Source organism: Propithecus coquereli, unplaced genomic scaffold, assembly GCF_000956105.1.
Source record: "Propithecus coquereli isolate 6110/MARCELLA unplaced genomic scaffold, Pcoq_1.0 Scaffold717, whole genome shotgun sequence".
In the NCBI taxonomy this organism is placed as follows: domain Eukaryota; kingdom Metazoa; phylum Chordata; class Mammalia; order Primates; family Indriidae; genus Propithecus; species Propithecus coquereli.
The window spans coordinates 260,882-270,564 of NW_012153252.1; the positions used below are offsets into that span (position 1 = coordinate 260,882).

Genomic DNA, 9,683 nt, shown 5'->3' on the forward strand with positions numbered 1-9,683 from the left:
CGGGCAGGGCCTCACCAGCTGGATGATGTTGGAGACGCTGAGCCAGTTGGCCTGCTTGATGTTCTCCCCTCCTTCCACGAGGCCCTCGTAGCCCTGAAAGCGGAGGGGCAGGCATGAGACCGGAGGCCCCACGGCGCCCAAGGCCCCGTCGTCTGGGAGCAGGAAGCTCAGGCTGCGGCCAACACCCCAGTGGCAGGAGGCAGGCGCGAGGGTGACCACGAGGCCCCCCGCCTGGGCGGCCCACACGGCTGCGCGTCTGTGCACCTGGACATGACCATGCAGCCAGGGCCCTGCAGGCGGCCTCTGAGCGCCCAGCACCGCGCCTGGGTCAGACACAGCCAAGACCAGCACCCAAAGGCCCCACAGGAAGCAGCCGTCCTGCCTCGAGACAGTGCAGCTAGCTCAGATCGCCTGTTTCCAACATGGTGGAAGTGACACGACTGGGGGTGTCTGTGCCGGCCCCGCCTTCCCACGGTGCAGCTGTGCGTCGCTGCGCTCCCTGCTGCGTGACGGTGTGGCGTGAGCACCCACGGGTCACCATCTGCCCCACCACCAATGGACACCAGGGAGGTCTCCAATTTGGGGAGATTAGAAATTGGGCTGCCAAGAACACACACGTGTCACTACAGGGACACGCCCAGAGGACTCCTAGGCCCAGTGGACGTGAGAGCGGCCTCGCTGGCACTGCCCGCAGCACCCCGAAGTGCGGGTGGCGAGTTCCTCACCCACTCCACATCCCCACGGTGCTGGGCGGCGCCGGTCTTCCGTCCTGGCGCTGTGGGTCAGTCCTTGTGGTGGCTCCAACCTGAATTTCCCGATGACCTCTGCCACTGGCCATCTGGACAGCCTCGGTGCCACGTGCCTGCCTCCCTACCACATGGCCACCCCTTTCCTGCTGTCCGTGGGAGCTCCCGTGCAGTCTGGACACAGGCGTGGGGTTCACCGAGGGTGGGGACACAGGAAGGACGGAAGGGCAGCCTCCCCCGTGTAGCCCCGAGGCCCTCGGGGCATCCCCAGCCTGGGGCACACCCCAGCTCGGCTGGGCTCGGCCTCCTCCCTCCACCTCCTCCCCAGCTGGGCAGGAGGCCTGGGGTAGGCGGGGGCCGTACACACACTGCGCATGGTGAGGGTCTGGCTCAGGACACGGCAGGGCACGGCCCGACACCCACACGGAGCCTCCCACACCAGCCGGGTTACTGGGGCAGGTGCCCCCCGCAGGAGAACAGAGGCTCCCGTCTGAGGGACACGGAGCTGCTGCCTCTGGTTCAGGCCCCCCCTGCACCCCACCCCCGCCCCTGCCATTCCAGCCCAGCCAAGCATGAGAAAAACAGGAAAACGATTCTAAAACCCACTGTGCTGCCCGACTGAGCAAGTGGCTGCAAAACCCAGCGTCTTGCACAGAGCCTGGGCCTGCCTGGCCCCTGCCACGCACCCCGCCCGGGGGGAGGAGCAGGCGGGCGCGGTCAGCCCAGCGTCCTGTCCCGAAGAACAGCCCGGTCCCAAGGCGGCTGGGTCTGCTGGAATCCCTCTCACAGACACAACCCTCCTTCCTGCCCTGGGAACCTTCTAGCATAGAACGCCCCTGCACACCTCCCCCCACCTTGCGTCACCTCACCCCTCAGGCCTGCTCACCCCCCAGGCCGGCCCCAGCAGCCTCTGAACACACTGCCCCGCCACCGCCCGCCACCCACTCCTGCGTTGTCCTCAGAGCCCGTGGGCCGGGCTTGGCTCTCGGAAGAGCAAGAGCAGCCCCAGCGACCGCAGCCAGGACCGGGCAGAGTGCTCGTGCCCATGAGGCTGCGTCAGCGCCTGTGCCCTAATGTCCCCATGAGCAAGGGATCCGTAACCCCGCTGAAGGAGACCCGTACCCCAAAAGGCAGCGCTTTGCCACACCGACCTGAGGAAGCCCCAGTGTCTCCCCGCAAGCCCAGGGGAAGCTGTCCCTGAAGCTCCCTTATCTGCCTGGAGTCCTGACCCCGGGTCCCCTCCCTGAGCTTTCATTAACTGAACTTGTATCTCGTAAGGAAGACTGGCATCTGTCACCACGCCCGGACGGACGTTGTCACAAACCACTGTCTGCCCTGCGGCCCAGCAGATGTTGTCCCAGGCCACTGTATGCTCTTCAAGCCCACTGAACTCCCCTGAAAAGCATTTACTGCCCGCAGTCACCCACAGTCCCCTCCCCTGCCCCAGAAGGAGGCGCCAGAACCGCCGGTGCGCGTGAGTGCCGGGCAGACTCTGGTCCTCCGGCAGGCGGATAAATTTGCCTTTTCTCCTATTAATCTGCCTTCTGTGGGCTGATTTTTCAGCAACCTCCAGAGGGCAAAAGGGACATTTTTCCTTGGCCCCTGCACCAGAACGTGTCACCCCAAAATACACCTCTTTGACACAGTTTTGTAGCTAAGGGCCACTAAGCAGCAGATGCAGGGAGCCCCTGCTGCCCTCTGTGTGCCTAAAAGCAGGACAGAGAATTGCGAAGACAAAAGGTCCTTCTACTCTCCCCCTCCCGCCTAAAGATGGGGCGTAAATCCCCCCACGCGCAGCAGAGGCAGCCGGAGGAGCTGAGCAAACTCTGCCATTAATAATCTCCCCGTGACCTGACCTTCCACATCCTCCCGCCTTGGGAGCCTCGTGCTCTGCCTTTGTCCCTCGGCCTCCCTACGGCGCGCCGGGCTGTGCTGAGATCTCACGTGAGCGCACGGCACGCTGCCGCGTGGCCCCCAGGCCCTGCGATGCCCGCACGCGTAAACAAACGTGCTGCTTTCTCTCGCTCCTCGCCCGTCACTGCGGGAATCTGTCCCGACTGCCAACTCGGGAGGGTCGAGGAAAATCATAATTTCTCCTTTCACCATGTATTAGAGGAGACTGAGGGTGGAGCAGGTGGACAGACTGCGGCACGGCCTCAGGCAGCAGGACTGGGACCCAGGCCCCCGTGCAGATGCCTCTGGTCCCCAGGGCCATGCCACCTGCCTGCGGGGCACAGAGCAGCTCCCCGAACCTGCCTGCGGGCGCCAGGCCCAGCCGGCCCACGCCCGGTCCCAGGGCGGAGGAGCCTGCACAGACTGCTGCCGCGCTCATCCTCCACTCACGCGTTCCTGCGGACAGACGCCCCTGCGGAGCCCGGGCTGGTGGGCACCCGCCGTACCCCTAAGCCGGGGCCCAGGAGAAGGCACAGGCAGCAGCCGGAGGGCTGGAGCCAGAGCCCGAGGAGCTGCCACATTTTACGTAAAAAGTGAAAACAAAATAACAAATGGCTGCCAGCAAACCACAAGGCAGTGCAAGGAACTCCCCTGCCTGGATGTGAGCAAGTGTGTGTGTGTGTGCGCACGTGCATGTGCGTGTGTGTGCGTGTGTGTGTGCATGTGCGTGTTTGTGTGCATGTGTGCATGGGTGTGAATGCACTGGCGGGAGGGTCAGCCCCAAATCCGCAATGGGGATTGGAGGGAGGCAAAGGGGCGTCCCAGGGGCAGTAATGGAACAAACTAGGAGGATGCTCTAGCTCTGCCCCGAGTCATCCAAACACAGCGTGGGTCAGGAGGTGCGGGAGGGCTGAGGTCAGAGGACCATGGTGGAGGCAGCCAGGTCCCTGGGCCCAGTGCACAGAAGCCTCAGTGGGGACAAGGACCAGGCAGAAGGCCAAGTGGGGTGCTGTGGGCAGGGCCTGGGCCCTTGCACTGTCATGTCCTGACCAGCCTCAAGGTGACCCTCCCTCCCCACACCCAGCCTCTGGGGCTGGACACCGGCCAAGGTTACTGGGGCCAGGGCTCCCCGTCCGTCCCCACTCTCTCCCCTTCCCCACCCCAGGCCCGGCCGCAGAGTGAGCCGTTCCCCGGGCAGCAGGTCTCACTCCCCCAAACACATGCACCCAGCAAATCCAGGCGAGGGCCACCCAAAGGCTTTCAGGTGACCCACGCAGAACAGACCTTGAAGGCACACGGTCCGCAGCGGCCTTACCTCATAGATGAGGAAGACTTTGGCGCCCACGTAAATGCCCATGCGCGTCACAGCCCTGACAGCAGCATTCATACCTGTAGGAAGGTGGGCACACCTGTCAATGCAGGCAGGACGCGGGGGCCCTCCCTGTCCCAGGGGGCGCAGGGGGGCCCTGGAGCCCCCTCCCCATCTCAGGGGACTCTGGGCAAGGACCAGCCCTGGGTGACCGTGTGGAGCCCCAGGGTGACCCCACAGGTTACCGGTTTCAGCTGCGAGCACTGGGAAGGGTGCCCCCAGGGTTAAAGCAGGAGCATCCCCGCAGGGGGCGTGGAGGCAGGAATGTGCCAACGTCCCGGCTCCACTCCATCCCACGCTGTCCCCCTCGCCCACCCCAGCGCCAGGCCCTGACCTCGGAGGATCTGAGGAAGTCGGCCCCAAGGTGGAAAGCGGGGCAGGTGGAGGGAGGCACAAACCACAGACAACTGGGGGTGGGGGGCCACTCGGGGCAGCTGTGGCACCGAGGAAAGTGCCCCCTGGACCTAGGGCCCCATGCCCCCTGCCTGGCACTGAGACAAGGGCACTGAGGTCAGGCCCCTTCCGGCCAGCCCTCCAGGGGACAACACTGCCCTTCCCAGGGCCTCCGGCAGGGCGGCTACAGGGAATTCCCACCCGCCAGCCTGAAGGTGACACTGATGTCACCAGGCTCGGGTGGGTCACCTCATCTGCCCCGTCCCCTAGACCGGGCTCCCAGGACTGTGTCGCAGAAAGAGCCTGTCCGTGGCGGCAGCCGCCCTGCAGAGCAGGCTCCTGGAGGGGAGTGACGCCGCCGCAGGCAGGAGACGCTGGTGGTGGTTTGCCTCGACCCTTTCCCAGAGCCCCGTCTCAGAACACAGCCGTGGTCTACCACGGGAGGGGCAGGCGAGGCCACCCCGACCCCAGAGAGGAAGGAAGACCCCCACCACCCGAGCTGGGCCTGGGGCTGGTCGCAGACAGACCTGAGCCTGCTCTCGCCCTCGGACTAGCCGGCCCTCCTGCCTCCCTCCTGCCCAGCCTGGAGCCCACGGCGCACACGTCCTGCCATCTGTCCCTAAGCCTAGGGAAAGCTTTGCCAGGGAGGAGGCTGTGCCCCGGGAACCTCTGCCCTCCTGTCCCCAGGCTCGGGAGGCCGGCTGTCGGCAGGTCCTGCAAAGGGTGTGTGGTGCACACTGTGAACAGAAGTGACCTCAAAGAGCCAGTCCCTGGCGAAGGGTCCCGAGAGGCCAACTGGGCCTAAATTTAAAACAGAGCCGAACAGCCATGTGCTGACTGGGGGTCACGAAGGTACTCTGAGTTCCCTGAAAACTCAAATCTTCTTAACTCTGGGACTCCAGAGCTCCCCTGAACCAACCAATCAGAGCTCAGCTGTACCGACCAATCAGAACTGAGCAAGTTCCAATCCCTCATCTGCATAAGTGGATTTGACTAAGAACCTGGGTGGGAATTTTCCCTGTGAAACCTGAGTCTCTCCTTCCATTTGTTCTCCGAAAACACCTTTGTTTTACTCCAAGGCTGCAGCTCTCCAGTTTGCAAACGTTCACTGGAATAGTCTTTCCTACAAACTCCTTATCAGAGACTTCTGTTGGCCACAAAGGGACCCCGAAGAGAAGACAAGTGACCTTGACCCTGGTTACCCCAGAGTCTCCCCGGGTCTGCAGCTGGGGTTGGGGCCTGGGTCTTGGGTGATGCCCCCAAACCTTGGGGAGGAGCCCCACAGGCAGAGCCTCCCCCGAGCCAGCACCCTGCACAGGGCTCCACAGCAGGCGGGGCGGTGGCCACTATCTCTCCGTTCCAGCCCGTAACCCAGGTCCCAGCCAAGAGTTAGGGACCTGCTGGAGCCCGGCGGGAAGGGCAGGGTCAGGGTTCACCAGACACCTCCCCAGGCTGGCAAGTGGCCCTCTCCCCACCCGGCAGCCTGGACTCCCCTGCAACAGGTGTCCAGGAGGAGGGGCACCCAGACATCAGGGTGGGTGGCGCACGGGCCCACAGGGACCTGGAGCTGTCCACGCTCTCAGCTCACACACTCGACTTTGGCAAGCAAACCCCCATTTCTAGAGAAACAGCACGTCTCACATTCCCCAAGCAGATGGAAGTGGGGGTGCTAGGGCTGAAGTTAGGGGGCAGGAGCCCAGCGAGCACCCCCTGCACACAACCCAGAGCCATCCGAGGAGCTTGGAGTCCTGCTGCCTGAAGTCAGGTGCCTAAGGCTGCTCCCCCGTGCTCCCCACCATCCTCCCCCGTCCTCCCGGAGTAGGGGCGGTGAGGAGATCTGCTCAGCGAGAGCCAGGCAGCTAAGCCTCCCCCTCCCTCACCCTCCCTGTGGACCCTGTCACACCTCTGGCAGGAAGGAGGAGCTGGCAGCTCGGGACAGGGCAGGAGGGGGACCCAGGTTCACTGTCCTACCCGGAGGTCTCTCTGGTAACCCCTGCTCTGGGCGGTCCCTGTGCTCCTGGGCGGGCGAGGTGACAGCCACCCGCCAGCCGACCTAGGGGGCTTGTCAGGGGCCCCGGGAATGGCAAAGGGATCCCAGGGTTAGGGTCATGCTGCTGCGACACTCCAGGCCTCCCAATGACTTCAGGACGCTCTACAAAATAAAACCTGCTCTGACACCCAGAGACAACAAAGCCACCAAGACCCCGCTTTGTGCCATGCCCCCCAAAACACAGAGTGGCCGAGATACACAGAAACCCTGGGTTTTATCACAGAGCAGGACTGTGCCGCGGCCATGAGACCTGCAGGCTGAAGGAGCGGATTTCTGTCACCCTCCTCGGAAACCGCGTTCCTCAAAAGGCCTTTGTAATTGCCCTTTAACCTGCTTCCCTCCCTCCGAGTAACCCTGGGAGCAGCCACCAGCCCCGCCGGGTCAGAAGAGCAGGCCGGAGAGTGGCCTGGCTGCTGCTGAGGACAGACCCCTTCCTGGGGCCGCAGTGCTGGTTCCAGGACACAAGGGATGTAAGGAAACTGATGCCCGAGGGTGACACACGGGCTCCTATGGGGACCCTCCTCACAGTCAGTTCGTGCAAGAAAGCAGTCGTCGCGAGATGACCTCCGCAGCAGCAGAGTGTAGTGACCAGCACGGAGCCCGGCCCGTCTGACACGGGCATAAAGGTGTGTGCGGGAGGGGACAGGGAGTCCTCACCTGCAATACCAGGACACGGCCAGGCGGCGCGTCACGTAGGACGGGGCGGGTGCGAGAAGAAATGTCCAGGAGAATCAAAAGTGCCCACGCCAGGGGCGAGACCGAGGGGTGGAGACGGGTGGTCCAGGCTGTTTTTTAAGTCTCGTGGTGATATTGCACAAAATATTCTGATAAAATAGCCATCCTCGGACCACGACTGCCTTCCCTTAACTCAACAAGGCACTCCCGGCCACAGGCAGGGGAAGGGCCAGAGCCGGAGAGGACGGGACTCCCGTGCTGGCTGGAGGAACCTGCGAGGAGGCCTATCTTGTCCCCTGCCCGCTTCTCACAGAAGGGGAAACGGAGGCCTGAGAGGAGCGCTCGCCTCAAGTCCGGGAGCTGGTCAACACCGGCCCCACCGGGCCGGGCTGCGGCAGGCTCCACTCATGAGGCTGGTTGGTTTTCACACATGCCAACAAACGCACTTTACGTCTGTGGGGACGGTGGCCTCTGGGTCCCCAACCCCTGCTGCTGTCAAGCCCGGCTGGCACGGGAGGGCACACATGGGGCTGTGTGTCCCCTCCCAGGTCCTGACAAGGCAGTGGGGAGCCCAAAAGGGAAACAGGGCGCCCACTGTCTGGAGCCGGGCCACAGGGGCGGTGCTGGCCCTGGGACTGCACTCACAGACCGTTTCAGAGCTCGAAGGGCAGACAAGCTCCGGTTCTGCCCAGAATGCCAGCTCGTCCCCCTTCTACCATGACAACTGGCCCCTGAGTCTTCCTCCCACATCAGCCCCAGCCCTGAACCGGGGAAGCTGTGGAGTCCTCTTCCCTGGCAGAAAACCACCACCTCCCACGCCTCCCAGGCAGAGAGGACGCACGTGGGAGACGCCGGTGCGGCCCTGGGAAGTGAGGACAGAGAAAGCCAGGAGCCCGGCTTGGGTGGCACCAGCCAGCGGGTGCGCTGACGGACACACTCCCTGCCACGGCCAGGAAGTGCCGCCCACTCTGTGTAAGGCACCGGGGCCAGCTGGCAGGGGGACCCCCAGCTCAGACAGGCTTCGGCCCCTGCAGGCCCTCCTGCCTGCACTTGCAGCACCCTCCCCGGGCTCGAGGTCCCAGGACCACCTGCCAGTCTGGCCCTTTGGTCACCCTCGTCAGGGCCCGTTCTCCGTTTAGTGTGGGGGGCAGCAGGGACATGTGGCCCCAGGGGCCTGCACCCTATCTGAATGCACATCGGTTAACCTCCCAACCCTCAGTGCCGCTGTCTCCATTCTGCAGATAAGGAACCTGGTTGGGGACCTCCTGTGCTTCCGGGAGCCGCAAGGTGCTAGGTGGGGTTCCGGCTTCACTGACCTCACCGAGGAAGCGCTCCTCTGTTGGGGAGGAGGGCCCAGCCCTCTTGAGACATTCCCATGGGCCAATCTCACAGATGGTGCTTCCCCGAGCCCACCCACCCAGCCTGCTGCGCAGCAACAGGCCACAAGCTCTGTCCTGCCCTCACCTGCAGAGGGACACGCTGGCCACCAGCACAGGCCAGGCCCAGAGGGCCGAGCCTGAAAGAGGCCTCCCTGCAGGCTGCTGGTGTCTCCTGCCCTCCTGGGCCTGCACCCTGGCGAAAGCCATTTCCTCCTCCCTGTGCCTGCTGCTAGGTAGATAGAGGACAGCCGGCTGCCTGACGCTGGGGGCAGGTGTGTGTCTGCATTTTCTTAGCTGTTTTCTGAACTTTCTACAAGGAAACAGACTAGGACCAACCGCACAGCCTGAGGGTGCCGGCCCGGGCCTCCTCTTAGGCCACTCCGTTTTCTGATCTCCTTAAGGCCTCTCTTCTCTCCTCCCCAGGGTCTGGGTAGGTGGTGTCATGTGCAACAGGTGCCATGGCCACCTCCGGCCAGAGGGTCTGGAGACCAGCAGTCAGGGCAGGCCACCAGGAAGAGGCCTTTGGGGAGGACAGAGCCCCAGGTCGGACATCCACCCAACTCTGCCTGGGTCCCAGAAGAAAGACCCTCTGGGCAGGCCACCACCATCTGGGGCCTCCCTTGCACAAGGCTGGTGAGAACCGGACTTTGCTAGAGAACAACCCCCCAGACGGCTCGGCTGGCCTTCCCAGCCTGCCCTCTTCCCCACCCAGACCTCAAAGCTAAAGCAATGGGAGGGCCCAGGTGTCCTGCTAAGGCCGCCCCAGCGGCGATGGGGTCCCGGGCAGGGGTGGGCCCGGCGATGGGGTCCTGGGCAGGGGTGGGCCCTCCCGGCGGAGGTTGGGGAAGCTCGGGGTCCCCAGGAGGGCTCAGCAACAGGAAGGACAGGGCTCCGGGCCGGCGGGACCTGCCCAGCGCGCTCCCGGCAACCTCCGCTCAGCGTGGCTTGCGGGAAACAGGGGCCCTGGCACGTGTCACCGAGAGCCGGGGGCGGCAGACAGCAGGCAGGGCCGCCGTGCGCGCCCTGTCCCCGCCGCGCCGCCGAGCAGACACACCCCCGTGGGCCGGGCCGGGCGGGGCGAGGCCGTGGCGGGCCGCACGTACGCCGGCGACCCGGGCGCGGGGGCGGAGTCGGGGACCCGGCCGGAGGCGCAGCGCAGAGGCAGGGGAGTGGGGGCC

General features: G+C 64.6%; 1 protein-coding gene across 1 annotated transcript in view; it reads right to left on the reverse strand.

The window, feature by feature from the left end:
* Window positions 1-4,026, reverse strand: part of PFKL (phosphofructokinase, liver) — a 20,739-nt gene extending 16,713 nt beyond the window's left edge. Inside the window, exons 1-2 of the mRNA XM_012661522.1 lie at window positions 3,955-4,026; window positions 16-93 (exon numbers count right to left, since the gene is read on the reverse strand). Coding sequence (XP_012516976.1) covers window positions 16-93; window positions 3,955-4,026 — 150 coding nt within the window. The remainder of the gene's footprint in view (window positions 1-15; window positions 94-3,954) is intronic.
* Between the last annotated feature and the right edge of the window lie 5,657 nt (window positions 4,027-9,683).